Source organism: Lynx rufus, unplaced genomic scaffold (assembly GCF_022079265.1).
Source record: "Lynx rufus isolate CCGP_SWC_20201006 ecotype Redwood Valley unplaced genomic scaffold, mLynRuf1.p SCAF_4, whole genome shotgun sequence".
NCBI lineage: Eukaryota > Metazoa > Chordata > Mammalia > Carnivora > Felidae > Lynx > Lynx rufus.
The window spans coordinates 109,831,038-109,851,743 of NW_025814856.1; the positions used below are offsets into that span (position 1 = coordinate 109,831,038).

The 20,706-nt window shown below is 37.2% G+C and overlaps 1 protein-coding gene across 1 annotated transcript in view; it reads right to left on the reverse strand.

Moving 5' to 3' along the window:
- Window positions 1–20,706, reverse strand: part of CRPPA (CDP-L-ribitol pyrophosphorylase A) — a 332,224-nt gene that overhangs the window by 214,577 nt on the left and 96,941 nt on the right. Inside the window, exons 4-5 of the mRNA XM_047096860.1 lie at window positions 11,165–11,269; window positions 3,735–3,780 (exon numbers count right to left, since the gene is read on the reverse strand). Of these exons, the coding sequence (XP_046952816.1) occupies window positions 3,735–3,780; window positions 11,165–11,269 (151 nt within the window). The remainder of the gene's footprint in view (window positions 1–3,734; window positions 3,781–11,164; window positions 11,270–20,706) is intronic.

The window sequence follows — 20,706 nt, forward strand, 5'->3', positions numbered from 1 at the left end:
CGGGCTCTGGGCTGATGGCTCAGAGCCTGGAGCCTGTTTCCGATTCTGTGTCTCCCTCTCTCTCTGCCCCTCCCCTGTTCACGCTCTGTCTCTCTCTGTCCCAAAAATAAATAAACGTTGAAAAAAAAAATTTAAATTTTTTCGACTCGAAGGAACAAAACCTTGCCATAGCCTACAACATACAAGTCCATTCAGTTAAACTCAGTGTTACAGGCTACATAAGAAAAAAGAAGAGACATCCTCTCATCTTCACAGAGTCAATCTAAAAGCGTATGACACCAAGAAATGGGCAATGCTGAAATCCAAGATTGCTTAAAATAGCAAATTTAATCATGGTTTTCCTATATAAATTTGGTGGTAAAATAAGACCTGAATTTGGACTAGACGCTTCATACTCTTCACTCCTGTACTAGATATAAACATTCTTGCATCCTAATTTCCATTATGTGGCAAGGTCCTTAATCTCCACTACTGATGTGACTTGTTGGGTGCTGCATGAACTTCTGAAAAAAAAATCAGTATTCCAAATTTCAAAACACATGCAGTCCAAGAATTTCAGAGAAGACAGTTTGAACAATCTCTGCATAAGCAAAAAAAGAGGCAACAGCTGCATTAAGAGATAAACTACTGAAGATAGAAACTTGTAGTTTAAGAATTTATTTTCTGTCTTAAAGCAGTACTTGCTTAGAACCCTTGATTATTTATTCCAATATGGACACAGTGACACAACTTACATCATTGAGTTCTTGGAGAACCAAGAGATGATACCCATGAAATGCTTTAAACATTGTCTGACACAAAGTTAGTACCCAATAAATGCCATGTTATAGTAGTGTCTAGAAAAATATTTTGAACATTTACTAGGAAAAGACAAAGAGATGAGTATGTAGCTCACTCTACTATATATTATATTTTATTTTAAAAAATCCAAGGGTATTCGTTGGCCTATGTCACACATGTTTGTTTCTCCTATCAGGCCTCAGAACTAGAATTAGTGCAAGTCACAAAGGTACGTAGCCATTTCAGGTATGCAAACAAGCATTTGGAGCTGATAAAGTACAGTAAGACTTCAAGCTCTTAATGCAGTAATAATATTATCTGAAAAGAAATGATCTATGAAAGACTCAAGAGCAGCCTAGAGGAATGTTTCCAGAATTTAACATACAAACTAATGATCCAGAGTTTTTGTTAAAATTCATATCCTGATTTAATGTGGTGGGGTCACACATTCTGCACTCGAGTTTTCAGGTAACCTCAACTCTGTTGATCTAGAAGCCCACACTGAGAGTAGAGGAGGCCCCAGAGCAGTGGCCCTCCCAGTATATCCACAACATCACAATCTCCTGGGAAGATAGAAATGCAAACCCTAGAGCATAAGGAAAACCTTGGAGATCATTGATGAGCTCTTTCCATCCAGTCATATTAGTTACTCTGAGAATAAAAGACTACTTTTTTAGAAAATACTTCACAAATAAAAATAAGGGCACCTGGGTGGCTCCAACAGTTAAGTGTCCAACTTCAGCCCAGGTCATGATCTGACAGTTCATGGGTTCGAGCCCCATATCAAGCTCTGTGCTGACAGCTTTGGATTCTGTGTCTCCCTCTCTTTCTGCCCCTCCCCCATTCATGCTGTGTCCCTCTCAAAAATAAACATTAAATTTTTTAATGAAAATAAAAATAAAAATAGCACACTAAAACATGTTGTGTAAATAAGAAAAGCAATTTATCTCTATACAATTTCCAAAAGTATAATCCCTACAATTATACTTCAAATGTAGACTTTTATAAGAATCCTGATCTGATAAACACTAGGCAAATATAATTTGTAGAATCCTCAGTAGGACCACTTATCAACTACTCACAAAGTAAGTCATGTCCATTTTACCTAGGTAACAAAGGTATGATTGTGTAAGGAAACCAGACTAGTTTTCTATTTCCATGTGCTGAGAGCATAAGTAACCACATCATGGTTTAGCCAACTTGTCCACAGTAATGTTTACATAATGCCTGCTTATTGTGTAAATACATGTGGACATTTTGATTTACAGCTATAGATGATCTGTTTGCATACACAGATACACAGATGTATAAATAATGGTACATTAATGGTTTGAAACACAATATTCTTGAAGGACAAAAACCTTAAGGGTAAATTACAAACATACAATGTCATGACCAGAGAAAAGATTTCAGTTTTGTGAATGGGAAGCCAATTGATAATTCAAAATTTGGGGAAAACCTACTTAACATAACAGATGCATTGAGAATTCAGATTCAGCATTTTTTTTTTTTTCAACTTCCAAGCATGAATACAGACATTCAGCTCTCAGTCAAAACCTAAGCACACAGGTCAATCCTTTATTTCAAAGGAGTCAGTAACAGACTGTAAAGCACCACACCTGCTTCAGGATTAGCACTGTAATTTTTGCTAGGACCACAGATTTTTTAATTTGTCTTAACATTTATTAATTTTTGAGAGATAGAGCGTGTGGGGGGGAGGGGGCAGAGAGAGAGACAGAGACAGAGAGGGAGACACATAATCTGAAGCAGGCTCCAGGCTCTGAGCTGTGAGTACAGAGCCCAATGCAGGACTTGAACTATGAGATCATAACCTAAGCTGAGGTTGGACACCTAACCGACCCAGCCACTCAGGCGCCCCTTAGGACAACGGTTTTCTAACAGTGATTCTCTCAAGATACATCTTAGATGTTGCATCCAGGGGAAGAGTACCTCAGGTGCCTAGTGAATACAGGCCAGGCATGCTGTTCAACAACCTACCATGGATCAAACACTCTCCACCACAAAGAATTACCTGACCTCAAATACCAAGGGTGCTAGGGTTAAGAAACGCTGATTTAAGTGACAGAGACTGCCAAGATACACACTCAACGTCCTTGGTGCATCATCATTGCATTCCTAGCACGGTGTTCAGCACAACAACAAATATTTGTTGATAATCAAATAAACTACCTTGGTGTAGATGGGAGACGAAAAACAATGATAAAGGGGTTATTACACGTGTAGTGTCTAAATTCCAAAACAAAATCACAGTTATTGTCAAAACTAAAAAGAAATTTAACAAATCATCTAGATTTACTTCTCTAGTTTGGGGAAAAACAGCTTCATACGAACATGATACACAGTGTACTAGTGTGGCAGTGTTCTAAGGGGCGCAGTGGAAGCTGGCCTCTTCATAAAAGTAAGTATCCTAAGTTAATTAAAGTCAGTTTTTACTTCTAATAGTATAAGGATCCCATCCTTTTCTTTTTTTTAATTTTTTTTTAATGTTTATTTATTTTTGAGAGACAGACAGACAGAATATGAGCAGGGGAGGGGCAGAGAGAGAGGGAGACAGAGAATCTGAAGCAGGCTGCAGGCTCTGAGGTGTCAGCACAGAGCCCAACGCGGGGCCCGAACTCACAAACTGCAAGATCATGACCTGGGCCAAAGTTGGACGCTTAACCTACTGAGCCACCCAAGCGCCCCAGGGTCCCATCCTTTTCTAAGTATTTCCTCTATAAAAATTAAAACTAATGTGACATAAATAATAAGTGATATTTCACAAGCAGGAAACACAAAATGTAATTGTTTTCCAAAAACACCAAATCACAGACCTCTGTGGCCTACAGGCATTTATACTTCTGAGAATTCTGGGATTTAAAATGTCATGAGAAATTCTAAACTGGTTTACATTTTTGAAACACAGGAACTGACAGTCACAAGGCCAAACATACCCTTAATAATTGATTCAGCTGCATACAGATCTCGTTTGTAGGTCACCTAAAGGACCAAAAAAAAAAAAAAAAAAGTCATTAGACTGAACAGACCAGGAAGGAATGTGAGAGCAATAAAATTATGCCCCAAAGGAAATTATTATGGAGAAACTATGAACACATACTATGGACAATTTATAAATTATAACAACATTACCAAGTTCAGAAAAATATATTCTATTTCTGCAAACTGCTTAATATTGGATTTTAGATCTTTAAATTGAGATATTATGTGGCAGTGGTTACCAAAATCTTATTACTATAATTCAAATACTATTTCCAAGACAACGTGGTAGTGTTTAAATGAAAGCACCAGCACTGGAGGTTATTACTGTTTCATAGTCAAGTTTTATGGTGTAAGGAAGGAAGAAAAGTATGTGTAACAAAAAAATCACAAAATTGCATTTTTAGTTCAAATGAGATGATTCTCAAAGATTCATTCACATTAAGGGGTGCCCGGGTGGCTCAGTCAGTTACACGTCTGACTCAGCTCGAGTCATGATCTCGTGGTTCACAAGCTCGAGACCCACATGCGGTTCTGTGCTGACAGCTCAGAGCCTGAAGCCTGCTTCTGCGTGTCTCTACCTCTCTGCCCCTCCCCCACTTGTACACGCTCTCAAAAATAAATTTTAAAAAAAGATTAATTCACATTAAGAGAGACTTCATTCTGAACGGAGATCTTTATGTAGACAAGGTTCACTTTCAAGCTTTTTATTGATATATGCATCTGATAGAGACTAGATGGTACGATCATGTACATAAGAACAATCATTCTTTCCTTAAGAACATATATACATCCTCCTTCTAACTGTAACCTGCTTTAGTCCAATGGCACATACTTCCCAGAACACAGCCATGAGTTCAAATAGAGCCTGTCAGGTGTATGGGTCTGCAGAATTAGTTCTCACATCAGAATTGAAAAACCTAGAAGCTAATGTACTACATTGATAAGTACTATAAGCTTAGGAGTTAGTTTACCATTAAAGTACCCAGATGATTTTGATGAAAAGGGTCTAAAAACACACTTTGAAAAATCCTTAACAAATTAGTGTATTTCTGTATCTGTTACTCATACTTCTTTTCCTTCAGATTATCTCATAACTAGACTTCTATAGAAACTGTGTTCAGCCCAAGTTGCTCAGGGCACTTCTACTCAAAATAGACTCCCCTGCTATGCCTTTATCCTGGTAGGTAAATCCTGATGCAAAACTATACCCTAAAATTCAAAATTAAAGTAGTAGCTAACAGGGGTGCCTGGGTGGCTCAGTCAGTTGAGTGACAAACTTTGGCTCAGGTCATGATTTCATGGTTCGTGGGTTTCAGCCAGGAATCAGGCTCTGCACTGACAGCAAGCAGCCTACTTGGGCTTCTGTCTCTCTCCCCCTCTCTCTTTTCCCCTCCCCCACTGGCTTGCCTGCTCTCTCTCAAAATAATACACTTAAAAAAACAAACAAAAAGTAGTAACTAACCTAAGATAGAAAGCTGCTTGAGCCTTCAACTAAACTATTAAAGTCAAATATGGCATTGCTACATTATTGCCAAAACAAGCATATACCAACCAAAACTAGTACAATAGTTCCTGATCCACAATATAATTCCATTATCTGGATACAAAACAGATGTATTCACCGAATTAAACACTATATTGATCTCATTCATTCATTCAACAAAAGTTTATCAAATAACTACTATGTTCTAGGTCCTATTCTGTTTTGGGAATAGAGCAATGAAAAGAAGGAGCAAAATGCCTTAACCTATGAAAACAACATTTTGGTGGAGAAATTTTCTTAGAAGAAATGCATCAAGTAAGTTCTTCTTCTGTGTTCTTGAAAACCCAAAGTCAACTAGGTATCTAAAATCAGGCTTCAATATTTGTAATTCAAATGAGACACTAGTGTTTTTCTGTAATAATTTTCTGCTGCGTAGGGCAAACTTAGACCTGAACTAGGAAATGGCCTAATTACCATTATTCATTTTGTATTCTTTCCTGCTGTAAGGAATAAAACTGCATTCAAAATTAAAATAGAGGAACTATGAAAGTACCTTATACTGTTTTTTTTTTCAAGGAGATTTTGACACATTTTTTAACTTACAGAAAAATTGGTCTCAAATCCTAAAATCTCTTTTCTAGCATTCTTGCAACACTTAAAAGTTTTGCATTGCAATCAATCTTAGTAAGACACACATTTTTATCACCTAAAGGTCCTTTCTCCACTATTATTAAATCATTAACCGTATAAACAACAAAGACTCCTCCATTTCCTTTTGTCTACTCTTTCTTGTAGGCTGTGGATACTGAGTATACACAGATTAAAGCTTTTATTTTTTACTAATATCTTCTACATAATGCCTTACATCTACTACTTGAACTCCACTTCTCACCAAACACAGATTTAATGAAAATAAAGTACAAAATGTTTCTCACAAACTCGTAAAATACTGCATTTAAAAATAGCTTTCTTTTTTTCCTAATTGAAAGTTAACGTACTTCAAAGGGAACAAACAGTACTGGAAAATGCTGTAATTCTGAACTGATGAGTTATACTTTTTCTGTCAAACTTTTACCGTAATATGGGTTGCCCTTGCCTTATTTTTTTAATTTTCTAAAGTTTATTAGATCAGTTTTGAAGTTGATTTCCTTCTGTCAGCATGATCTGTAGTTTTCCTTTGACCTTGCACAATGCGTTATGAAAATTCGTTACTTTAAAACATCAACCCTTAAGTGAATCAGAGGATTGAGGCTCTCTTCCATCACTCATTTTCACACTGCTCAATAGAGGCTCAGGAGCCGCCTGAAGACAAGGGCAGGTGCTCTGTGCGCCTGAGGCTCAGGGCCCCGCATGTGTCCCACAGCTATCCATTCTGTCTCTTTTCTTTGTGCTTCTGTGCAGTATTTCATCTGAGCTAAGCGTGTAACTGCAGGAAAAAACTACTCCATGGAAAAGAAGCTTGAAACTCAGAGCTAGAGCAGTGGTCTTCTGGCTCCGTGGCCAGGGCTCCCTCAGCTGCCTCAGGGTGGGTCCCCAAGACCACGACCATCACACCTTCTTGTGTTGCTCGGTGTCAGCACTCGATGTAGGAATTTAGATTTCTCAGTGCCCAGTTCAGTTGGCCACCATCTTCGGTAAATTAGAGAACACATAATCCCTATCTTTCCCATCTTTTACCTTGTAAGAAAATGAATATGTCACTGCAATGATTAGAAGCATGAAAACAATAAATTTTAAAAATAGAGTATGGTGTGTTATTAGACACAAATTTGGATTTGGGGATATATTGATTTTATTTATTTCATCAGTTAGATCTATCTGAAGATATTCTTTCATCTACACTGGATGACTAGATGAAAATCTCTGAAAATAAACAAGGTCACCACATTGCATTTTTGAAATTAAAAAGAAGTGAGACTATTTTGTTTCTTCTGTTTTAAACAAAGATGGCAGAACACTTGGATCTTAAAAAAAAAAAAAAAGGGTAGTTCTCATCAAAAGGATTCCTGAAAAGTCAGTTATTCCAGTAATATGTGATGACTCAAACAATTCAGAAGCTCCTCCTAAACAAGTATTTTCAGACAATGGAACACAGTTGAATTTCTTTAATACCTGGTTATAAATCTTTTATGCCTTAAGGATAGTTCAAATATTTAAAAACAAAAAACCTATTCAATTAGTTCTGTATAGTGTAGTGAGCATGTATTTAAATATATTGGGACAAAAACATGGTACAATTATAAACTGAAGGAGTAGAAGTTCTTATGTCTACTAGATGAAACTTTGTAAAAGTAATAATGTGTTCACTAAGGCCTCGCAAGGCACAACCCCTCAAGGGAAAGGGAGAGAGCCAATTCCTATTCCAGAAATCAGTCCTGCTCTCTTCTTTGTCCCAGGGAGTGGGGGACATCCTCTACCCTGCACGGTGATTTAAATGTTTCCTCCAGGCCACAGAGGAGCTACTCCAAGAGAGGTGGCCTAACTCTGAGCATTTACTTCTTGCATTTACTTTTACAAAAAAGTATGTAAAATACAAAACGTCCCTCTTGGGATTTCTGGTGGCAGTTCAAAGAGTTCTACATGCAGGCATGAGACATGCCTAGTCACTCCTCACATCACGGTGGGAGACACTCCCTGACTTCTGAGGGGTAGGGAAACGTATCCTGGATCCATGTTTCAGCATCCTCCCTTGCCTTACTTTTTTATGGTTGTAAAATGCCTCCTGAAATGCATTTTTCAGCCTGTCAAGATTTGTGAATCACGTGCCAGGTACTTGGCTCAGCCATCTGATTCCACTATCAGTTTTAGCCTCCTTGTACTAAATATTCTTTCAGATCTAAATTTTTAAAAAATGGTAGCATCTTTAGTGCTAGTATAGAATTAGAACACTAAGTTCTAAGTGTAGATTCCATTGCTTTGGTTTAAAGAGAAACTGAAAAACTTTTACGCAGACAAAATGCCAGGACCTCAAAATTAAATGAGAAGCCTTTATACTGAAGACAGCTCACACAATGTCATCCAGATGCTCAACAAGGTGATACCAACAGCTAGGAAAATATCAGCAACAAGAAAAAAGCTGCGGGTGGGGGTTGCAGAGGAAGACAATGAGAGACAGGAGGAAGAGGAAACATAGAAGCTGCAACAACTACAGTATTTGTACTCAAAATAATTTCACCTCAACAGAAGAAATGTGGTATCTATAAAAGACATCCTCTGGGGCGCCTGGGTGGCGCAGTCGGTTAGGCGTCCGACTTCAACCAGGTCACGATCTCGCGGTCCGTGAGTTCGAGCCCCGCGTCAGGCTCTGGGCTGATGGCTCAGAGCCTGGAGCCTGTTTCCCATTCTGTGTCTCCCTCTCTCTCTGCCCCTCCCCCATTCATGCTCTGTCTCTCTCTGTCCCAAAAATAAATAAACGTTGGAAAAAAAAAAAAAAGACATCCTCACTGACATTAAAAGACTTTTTGCCCAATCCATTGTGTTAAGGACCCTTTTAGAATCCAAGATCCCATTCTTCAAACATTGTAAAGAAATGGGCTTCCCCCTATCCCTTCAGGTTTGTAAACTGATACTATAAGGCTGATCCCTCTGGGCCTAAGCTTGTGGAATGTTTATTAGTTTCCCAGGGTTACCATAACCAACCACAAACTGGGTGGCTTTGAGACTATTCTCTCACAGTACAGGAGGCAGGAAGTCCCAAATCAAGGTGTCAGCAGGGCCATGTCCCCCTCTGAAAGCTTGATGTGTCAAAGAATGCTTCCAGGCCTCTTCCCACTTGGCTTTCCTTTGCCTGTAGAGGCAGCACTCCAGTCTCTGCCTCCATCATTAGTCACTGGCATCCTCCCTTTATCTCTCTCCCCCTTCGGCTATTCTTCTCTGCTGAATTCAGGGCCTACTCGATGACAGTAAGACCTCATCTTAACTTCATTAGATCTGTAAAGATGTTTTTTGTTTTAATGTTTGTTTATTTTTAGAAAGAGAGACAGCAAGAGCAGGGGAGGAGCAGAGTGGGGGGGGAGGGGAGGGGAGGGGCGGGGAGAGGATCCCAAAAGCAGGCTTTGTGTGGTCAGCGCAGAGCCCAAAGCAGGAATTGAACTCACAACCATGAGATCATGACCTGAGCTGAAATCAAGAGTTGGATGCTCAAGTGACTGAGCCACCTATGTCCCCTGTAAAGATACTTTTCAAATAAGGTCTCTTTCTCAAGTGCAGGAGTTAAGTTAAACTTGAACATAAGTTTGTGGGGGACACAATTTAACCAGTAACAGCATCATGAAATGACTCACAAGGGGAATGATGAGAACCACTTGGCAAGGCCAATCCCTGACTCTGGGCACAGACATTGGTGCCCATGAAAGGGAAGCCAAGCACCAAGATGTGAGCGCTAAAACTGTGTTGTTGGAGAAAGCAGTGAAATATGAGATTTCACAATTATTTTTTTTAATTGAAATAAATTGGTGAGGAACAAGTGGAAAATTTCAAGAGCAATGTGTTACTTTACTTTCATCTGCAAATCTCAGGGCACTTGACAAGTTTCAAAAAGGCTCTGAACACCCACAGAGATAGATCACCACACCCCCTAAGACATCAAAAATGAGGTCAAGGAGTGTTATGTTAACATGTTGTCTGCGAGTTTTCACTCCCTTCTCCCTCTGCCTACAAATTAATTTAGCACACAGTCAAAAGGGGCCTTACAGAGATAGGAGTCAGCATCTTGAACAAAACATCTACTTGGTAAACACCACAGTCCTCACAATATGTTCATCACCATCAGAGCCACATATAGAAAAGAATACACAGAATGAATAAAATATTTGCCTGCTGGATTGATGACATTTGGATACCCTTAAAAAAACAATAATATTGCATGGATTTTCTCCACCAGCCAATAATCCAGACATGCCAATATTTTGTAATTTTAGAACATTTCAAGTGTGTATGAGACAATCTTAGAATGCAGCAAGGCCCTTCAGTTTAATGTACATAATACCTAATGAACTCAGTAGGTTTGCTTTCTGGTTTTCAAGTCAATGGGGAAATATGCCTTTGGATTCATAAAATCTTAGAGTTAAAATGAATCTTTCCTAACCAGATTTAGATACAAATATCAGTATGACATTTATAAATTTTCATCCCATATTTCAAAAGCAGCAATACTTGAAAAAAGAAAACAACCCTACCCTATTCCAGAATAGATCGTTCAGTTCGACACATTTCCACCTTTATACAAACGAAAGCCACACTGTGAAACACTCCATCCTCCACAGGAAGCTTTAGTATGAGAGTGTTATCACTTCATTCCCTCCAAAACAAAGAATTTGTCATTATGAGTCAAACCTTATTACATTCAAGAGTCCAACTGCTCATTGGGGCTATCAAGTGGGTCCAGTCATCCAGTCCACAGAGTCAGAACTATGGCAGATGTTTCTTTAACCCAGTTAAGTTGGAGCCACCACCCCAGGGACCAGAAGGAAATGTTGCCACTGTGGGAAGCAGAGTTGCATCCTTAACCCAAAGCAGTATAAGGCAACAGAATAGAAGGATATAGGGAGAGAGAAGGAAAAACAATGAGTAAATCCATCTTATCAGCTAAAATGGAATTTATGTGAATAAATTATCTCCAAGTGAATTTTCTTAAAACAAGGAAGTAGAAATGATACCCTACTTTGATGGCTCAGAAAACCCAGTGAAACTCTGAATGCCTTTAATGTATACATACATACATACACACACATACATACATACATTTTTTCCTCAAAATATTCTTTCAGTATGAAACCACATATTTTTATACCACTTCTCCATTTCCTGAAGCAGCCAGAAAGTGTTGACACTTACAGAATGGGTTTTAGGAATGATATACAAGCATAGCCAAGACCCAGAGCAAAACACCAACTCCCTTACCTTCCAGAGGTCAGGTGATCCTTCCACAAGTTTGGCTTTAATGTGACCATATTTTAGAGCCAACTGTAAACATTCAGTTCCAAATTCCAAGTCATAGTCACTACACTGGATAGAAAAAAAATAAATAAATAAAGGAGAAGAAGTTGTTTCAACATATTTTAAGTACAACTTTTTTTTAAATTACATAATCAATACAGAAAAATAGGGCCTAGAGAACTCATTAACTCTTTGATTAGCTACTTATTAATTGATTCGCTACTTATTAATCACAATACACAATACACAATAATTTTACCTGTGCCCTAAAAGTCAAAAAATATATACAGTGTAGGAAAGTTGTAATCCTAAATTTTAAACTTCCTCAATAGTTTTAGGGGTCAAATAAACATAATGCTTTGCTTCCTTTGATTATAAGCTACCTTTCCAAGCATGTTTCTAAAATGTCTCAGAGTATGGCTGAAGATCCCTGTATCAGAATTTTATTTAACAAATACACATATCCATCAAACTTCAACTCTGATATTTATATCAACATATTTGCAGGTCACAGCTCTTGTTTATTTTAATATTTTACTTGTCAACATATCATTTTTAAAAATGTGTATATTTATTTTAACTTGAAAACATTTCAGTATTCCATTATTAAACAGGAATGGAACAGCCTCTCATAAACTTAGCAAAATACAAGCAACATTTTTAAGCATTTCAGGCAAAACTATTGAAATGACTAACAATTCAGGTGAATAATACTGAGTGCCGATCATGTCCAAGCTCTGTATTACATACCAGCACATAAAGATAAATGAGACATGTATTATGTCCTCAAGGAACTCACCTCTTAAAAAGGAGGCTGATCTATAACAAATATTTTGCAACAGAATGTGATAAATGCAACACTAGAAGTATATCTATAAGTAGACCAGGAAATAAAATACTTAATTCTGTGTAAAGGCATCAGAGAAGGCCTTTCAAAGGAAATGGTCTCTGATCTCACTCGAAAGACTGAATACAATTGGAGGAGAGAGGGATACCTTTAAGAGAAAAGGTGGCATAAAAACATACCAAAGTTTCAGACATCTGATAGATTTGGATTTTAGAATGAATATACCCATGTAAAGAAGACCAAAGAAAGGCCACAAATATCAGTATGAAATGCAGCACTTGTTGCCAATGCTGTACTGTTGTACTGGCGATTCCAAAATACTAGCTACAGTGGTTTGGGAAGGTAACGGCGAAGAAAATAGAAGCATCAAATATACATAGTCCCAAGTTGACTAGGATGGTCTCAGCTTCTATCTTCCATTTTGATACACTTTAACATGACAGATTCCTTAGACATTATAATCTTTGAAAAGTATTACCAACATTAGTTATATGCAAATAAATGAATTTGTTAAACCTCTTTGTAATTCCAGCATCTGGTCTCATTTAGCAGTACGTGAGATATATGTACAGTCAACAGAATGTTCTCTTTAACACATGGTTAAATCTGAAAGATGACCAGTATTAGCCCTTTTCTTGACTCTTTTCAGAAACAAGATATTTACCACATTTGTGGGAAGACTTCAAAGTGCTCACGAAGTGCATACTGAGAGGAGACCATAGGAACAGGTGTTCCCTCCTGTCTTAGGCAGTACAAAGAGAATTACTGGATGCTAGACTCTTGCCAGCCACATATTGTACCATGAAAGATGGCAACAGCCTACAAAATGTATGAAGTCTTTAAGATTCCAGCCACTAGGGCCAATGAGAAACACAGAAAATTCTGGGTCAGGTATATAGGAAATATATACTAGAAACAGAGGCTGAGCCATCTTGACAAAAAGAACAGCCTGAATTTGTCATTCATTGTTATAGACTAATATTACAACTATTTATGAGACTTTTGGTAATCTTTGCAATAAAATTTGCTGTGGGGGTAAATTCAAAACTACACATGCTTAATGACCAATTAAATTTTGAATTTTTACATTTCTCGCTAACACTGATTAGGATTTCTATTTTTGTGTAACATATGGAAAGCTGGAATAAGTCATGTTCTTTTCTGAAGAAAAAGCAGATAAGTTACCAAAGCAGAACTTTTCTTGAGTCCACCAGAGCCAAGGTCACAAGAGGACCAAGCATCCTTAAATCTAAGAAAAGGCAGGCCTCCCCCAAGGACCGAGAGAATGCCATCACCAGCTTACAGACAGTACAACAGAAGAACAAGAGACATCAGGTGTCATACAAGCAGCTAAGAAGAAATAAGTAGAAAATTTCAACACATTGCTAAGTACTGAGTGGAGGTGAGTAGGAGAATATAGAACTTCTGGGAGCCACATACTCAACATGAACTTTTACACCCCTGCAGGCTCCCCTTGTGCAACCTACTACTTTGGGCTCATGAATACTATATTATTATTTGAAGGCGACTGTGACTACACATACATTCTGAAGTCAAGACATGCACTAAGTATTTTTAAGTTAAAAATAAGAAATCAACAGTGATAAGATAGAATCTTTAAAATAAAACAATTCATATAAAGGCAGGCAGAAAAAGAAACACAACAGATGGAACAGAAAACAACTACCACAGTGGTAGATTTTTCCATTAAGAAAGTTAATCAGTGTGTAATTGCTGAAAATTTAGATCTTTATGATTCAGCATGGGAATCATAGTGATATCACTGGTCACAAAAAATACACATACACACACTGACGCTAAGAACCCTCTGCCTCCATCAACCTGCAGCCCAAAAGAATGTCAAACAATATTCTTCCTAGGCAGAAGCCCTGAGGACACTGTCAGAGATCCCCAAATACGGTCCCTCTCAGTCATGGTTATAATGAAACTCAAAGTCAACAAGCTCCACCTACAAAAGCCAACATGTACAGTCACCCAACAGATAAATATGACCAGAAAAAACAGATTTAACTGAAAATCAAGACTAACATGATATCTAAAGTCAAAAAGGCAAAAATTAAAATGTTTACAGAAATTATGCAGTAAAAAAAAAAGGACTAAAGCATGATAAGGGAGAAAGTGTTTATAACTATAAAATAGGGTAATATTTAAAAAGCAGAAAACAGAGATAAAAACAGTGACCACAAAGTCCAATATGTTAAAAAAGAAAGAAAAGAAAAAATAAAAGTCAGAAGGGAAGAACACAAAAGAGTAGGAGAAAGATCAAGTGTTTCAAAAAAAATTACAGTAATGAAGAACATGAGTTTCCAAATTAAAAAGTTTCAAGGAATGTAGAAGCTCATGAATGAAAATACACCAAACTCAATTAACAGCAGCAACAAAAGGTCTCCTATAAAGCAGGAGCCCAAATTGGTTGAGACATAATAGCAAGAATGAAAATTAGAAAAACAAAGGGATAGTTTCTCCATAATTTTGAAGGTAACGATTGTCAACATAAACTGTACTTCAAAAACACTTTTTCATCACGTGTGAGGAAAGGATATGGATTTCTACAAACACTGAGGGTCTCAACAGAATTTTAGTTCCTCTGCATTCTCTTTCATTTTGAGTTTCATAGGCTTTGTCTTTTTAGAGCAATTTTAGGTTTGCAGCAAAAGTTAATAGAAGGTATACGTATTTCCTATATACCCTCTATCTCCACATACTCACAGCTTCCCCCATTATCAAAATTCTACACCAGAGTGGAACATTTGCTAACATTGGTGAGCCTACACCAACACATTATTATCACTTCAAGTCCACAGTTAACACTAGGATTCACCCAGCGTTTTTATATTTTATGAGTTGGCACAAATGCGTAATGTATTTCATCATTTTGGTACCATAAAGAGTATTGTCCCTGCCTTAAAAATTCTCTGCACTCCTTCTATTCATCCTCCTCCTTGCCTCCAACCCCTGGTAACCACTGAATTTTTCCTGCCTCCATAGTTTTGCCTTTTCCACAAGTCATATACTTGCACTCACAGTACGTGGCCTGTTCAGATTGTTTTGTTTTGTTTTCACATAAAAGCATGCATTTAGGTTTCTTGTATGTCTTTCGTGTCTTCTTCGATCATTTTTTAGCCCTGGGTAATATCCCATTTTCTGGATATACCAGTTTATGTATGCATTCACCTTTCTGGCTTGCTTCCAAGTTTTGGCAATTATGAAAAAAAGGTGGTATAAACATTCACGTGTAGGTTTTTGTGTGGACATAAGTTTTGTACTCGTGTGAGTAAACAAGAAGTGCAATGCCTGGACCATATGGTAGGAGTATGTTTAGTTTTATAAGAAAACTGTCAAATGGTCTTTCCAAGTGTATGTGCTGTCCTACATTCATTCTCGCCAGGAATGAATGAATTCCTGTGGCTCTGTATCCTCACCAGCATTAGGTGTTGGCATTCTAAATTTTAGCCACTCTAATAGATGTACAGTGATATCTCAATGCTTTAGTTTGCATTTACCTAATGACTTAGAATGTGGAGCACCTTTTCATATGCTTGTTTGCCATTTGTATATTTTCTTGGTGAGATGACTATTGAGGTCTCTTACCATTTTTTGAATTGTTCTTTTTCCTCTTGTTGAGTTTTAATAGTTTTTTTTTTTTTAATGTTCTGGATAGGAGTCCTTTATCACATGTGTCTTTTATAGGTATATTCTCCCTTAATTTTAATAAAGTCCAATTTACCAATTTTTTCTTTTGTACATTATGTCTTTGATGCTGTATCTAAAAAGGTACCACCAAACCCAAGGTCAGCTAAGTTTTCTTCTCTCTCCCAGGAGTTTTATGGTTTTGTGTTTTACACACAGGTCTATGATCCCTTCTGAATTTTTGTGAAACGTGTAAATTACATCTAGATTCATTTTTCCATGTGTATGTTTAGCTGTTACACCATTTATTGAAAAGATTACCTTTGTTTCATTGTATTTCCTCTCCTGTTTTGATGAAAATCAGCCATTTACATGGTCTATTCCAGAGCTCTGTACTCTGTCCACTGACTGATTTGTCTGTTCTTCCACCAGTTCCAGACTGTCTTGATTACTATAGCTTTATAGTAAGTCATGAAGTTCAGTAGTGTCAGTTCTCCAATTTTATCTTTCTTCAATAGTGCACTGGCTATTCTGAATCTTTTGCCTCTGTATATAAACTCTAAAATCAGTTTACGCATACAAAAAAAATGCTGTTTTTCTTTTTAATTGGATTGCTTTGAGTCTACAGACCACATAGGAAGAACTAACATCTTGGTAATACTGTCTTCCTATTCATGAACATGGGATAGATCTCGTTTATTCAGCGCTTTAATTTTGCTTAGAGTTTTGTAGCTTTTCTCCTATGGATCTAATACATATTTGGACAGATTTTCAAGTATTTTATTTGGGGGGCACTACATACAAATTGATGAGGGAGCATAATGCAAGCTGAGGGCAAAGCACAGGCTAGCGCCCTTCCCTGCAAGTGAAGTATGTGTAATATTCCTTGGACACTCCAGGCTACCCAAGAACAAAGCAAAGGGGTTTAAGTGCTTGCCACGGTGATGCAGGAAACTAAGGCAAATGAAAAATTCAATTCCCTTACTGTCTACACCCCATTAAACAAGTCCTTGAAACCAGCAGAGTGACCTCCCTGTAGTTCAGCTGCCTTGACGATGACACTTTTCTAGGAGCAAAAGGGAATCTTGGCTTAACATTATCCTGACCCCCCAGGATCCTGCAAGTCTACTTTAACAAATAAAAATTCTCTTGGAAATGTCCTTTATCTCAATTCCCCCAAGATATATGCTGGCAACCATACTCCAGGTTTATGGCCCCCTGATAGATATCTGAAGGGTCTCATGGCTGAGATTTTACTAAACGGTTATAAATGGCATTTTCCTAACACCACCTAGCTCCTTAAGGTCCTGGGAACCTTACTTCCAAACTAACTGAGAGACTTCCTCTAACCCTAACCCCATCCTAACCTGAGGGTATATAATCAGTTACCTGTCACAAACCTATTGCAGCTTTTTCTGCCCATGGGCTCTGTCCCTGTGCTTAATAACATCATCTTTTTGCACCAAAGACATCTTCAAGAATTCTTTCTTGGCCATTGGCTCCAAACCCCACCATCACCCCCCAATTCCATCACAGATGATGTGTTTAATTACAAATTTCACCTGTTGATTTATTATATAAGAAAGCGATGGACTGTTGTATATTAACTTTGAATTATGCAACTTTTCTACAACCACTTCCCTCCAAGAGTTGGTTCATTCTTCCAGATTTTCTACAAAGACAATTTTGTCACCTGCCAAGAGTTTTATTTTACTTTAAAATAAAGTACTTTATTTTAAGTACTTTCCCAAAGTACTTACTTCCTTTTCTTACTAAGAGTTCCAGTACAATGTTGAAAAGGAATGGTGAGAGGGTACATTTTTGCCTTGTTGCTGATCTTAGCGGGAAAGTTTCTAGTTTATCATTAAGTGTGATGTTAGCTGTAGGTTTTTTGTACATATCATTTACCATATTGAGGAAGTGCTACCTCTATTCCCAGTTTGTTAAACTTTTATCACTAATGGGTGCTGGATTCTGCCAAATTCTTTTCCTGCAAGTAATGAATTATTTGATTTTTTCTTCAGCCTGTTGATATATTATTATTGATTTCTTTTTAAGAGGAGCTAGCTTTGGATACCTAGGATAATTCCCACTGAGCTCAAGTCTTTAATTCCTCACATACATTGTTGGATTCTACTTGCTAATGTCAATTTTTTTTTTCACTTATGTTCATGACTTAGTGGTCTGTTGTTTTCTTGTAATACCTTTGTCTGTTTTTAGCGTTAGGCTGGCATCAGAATGAGTTAGCATATCATCCCCTCAGCTTCTGTCTTCTAGAAGAGAATTGGTATAATTTCTCCTCTCAACATGTACTAGACTTTACAAGTGAATACACCCAGAATTGGTGCTATTTTGGACAATTACTGATTTCATTTAATAGGTATGACTACTCAGACTGTCTTTTCTTATGTGAGTTTTGGCAGATAGTCTCTCTCAACTAATTGGTCCGGTTCATCCAGGTTATCATCCCCTTTGAGGACGTAGAGGTGTTCACACTATTCATTTATTATCCTTTTACTTTCTGGTGGTTCTGTAAAGATGTTCCCTATTTCCTTGCTGGGTTAGTAATTTGAATCCTCCTTCCTCTTTGTGTGGCACAGTTACTTTATTAATCTTTTCAAAGAACCAAGTTTTGGGTTTGCTTTTGATCTTACTGTTTCCCATTTCATTTGTTTCTGCTCTAGTTTTCATTATTTCTCGTCTACCTATTTTGGAATTTATTTGCTCTTTTTCTAATTCCCTAATATGGAATTTTAGATCAATTACAGGTTTCTTCTTTTCTAGTATGTATATTGAACACTATATATTTCCCTTTAAGCACTGCTTCTGCTATATTCAAAGGTCAATGTTTTCATTTGTATTTAGTTCAAAATACTTTAAATTTCACCTGTGTCTGCTATATTGAGGACAGTAGTTTGCCCTGTGACTTCACCGCTGATGGATCTAAAAAGAGTTAATTTTTCACTTTGCTCAAATTTTTGCTGTTCTTGGAATAGAGTGATACCTTCTATGCTCTTTACGTGCATAGGAAAGCAGAGAATCCCCCATGCCCTCTTTTCTCAGGACATGGTGCTCCACACAATTGAGGACTATACTGCGTAAACTGCAGACAAAGGATATGGAAAGCAAGATATCCCCACACAGTAGAAAAATAAAGGCAACTGCTAGCAGAGTAGTGAAGTAGAGTCTCCAGGTGACCGTTACACAGACAGAATGAGAAACTAAGTGAAAGAAGGCGTTGTGCCTCCTTAGGAAGGGGTGCCTATAAATGGGAAGAGATTCACAGACCTAAGTTAAGAATGAATAGAATCTCTTTGAAAAGTCTCAAGAGAAACTGCCTCTAAGAAGGAAGAACAAGGGACAGAGTTGACATGCAGGCTCTTATTAACCCTTGCCACATGTACATTGTCCTTCTATTACCTAGTGGTAATAAAAAATTCATGTAACATTTATATAGTGTAATGTAAGAAGCAATGTCAATATTATATCCCCAAGAAATAGATGCTTCTGGATTAAGGATTTTGTTTCAAAACACATGTATTTAATACTTTAAACAAATGAATCTGATATCCTGGTGATAATTAAGGTCAAGAATATTTAAAAGTCTAAACAATGAATTTGAAATAACAGTCCATGTGAGTTACTGTATTACAAAATATGAAATCTAGTCATCGTGATAAATTTAAGGTATTGATTTTCAATTTGTTCTTGTTCTTTAACTTACAGAAATTTATAAATTATCTGTTAAAATTTATCACAAGTCCTTAAATGTGGTTTGCTCACCTGATAGCAGTATATATATATATATATATATATATATATATATATATATATACTCTCATGAGTTTGAGACCCTGTTACCAAGTGTTTAAGAGCATGGACACTGAAGTCAAATAATTTTTCCACGTGACAAGTTGGGCAGAAAATATTTATGTAGTCTGTTCCTCAGTTTCTTCCATTTGAGAAATGGAGAATGAGTTATTTAAAAAAAAAAAAAGTAAACAGACACTGGAGGTGTCTGGTGTAGTGAGTAGTTTATGGCTATTCCTTGATAAAGTCTGGATATTGGTTATGAATTTAGATAGTTAACTATACAAATTGGGGTTTGATAAGTAGCCAGAAACTTTATGATAACATCTAATGTTTGTGTAAATTTCTGTTTCCTCTGTACCAATATTGGAATAGCTCTGACCATGTTTATGAATCTTTTCCTTCTGCTTTCCCTGACAGCCAGTTTCCTTCAGGAAAAAAAAATGAGAAAAATTAGTGTTGCAGTTGGAAGAATAAAAATAGAAAATGAAAAGAAAGGTGTATGTAACTATTATGAATTCTCAACTGTTACCATTAGAGTATTGGATTTTCTCTTCCCATTCTATAATTAGATTTTTTTTAATGTTTATCTATTTTTAAGAGACAAAAAGAAGCACGATTGAGGGAGGGGTAGAAAGAGAGAGGTAAAGAATCCTCAGCAGGCTCCACTCTGTCAGTGCAGAGACTGATGCGGGGCTCAGACCCATGAGCCATGAGAGCATGACCCCAGCCAAAACCAAGAGTAGGATGCCTAACTGACTGGAGCCCCATTCTCTTCCCATTTTAAAGTACTCTGTAAATCACACATAGTTGAAGCTTTTTGTTATGTATATCTTTCTTTACTGTTTTTTCCATACGCAGGAGTAAAGTTATATGACTAACATCAAAGTAATATCCCTCCCATACTTTTGGGTCCTTCTTCATGGATCTTCACCCCATAGTTAACCTCCTTCCCTACCCTTTCTACTGTACCATTCTGTTATGCTGTGGTACACTCAATCTCATTACGTAAACAGGTTCTTCACCACCTACAGCTGAAGGTACACCAACTGCTTGACATCTTTCTCATGTGGTATCTACTGCCTTTCCCAACCATCAGTTACTAAAAAGGCTTGAAGTCAGAGTTAATATTCCAGATCCCCACTGTTCTTCCATAACAAGGAATTTTTTTGGAATCCTATCCTTCCATAATTCATGT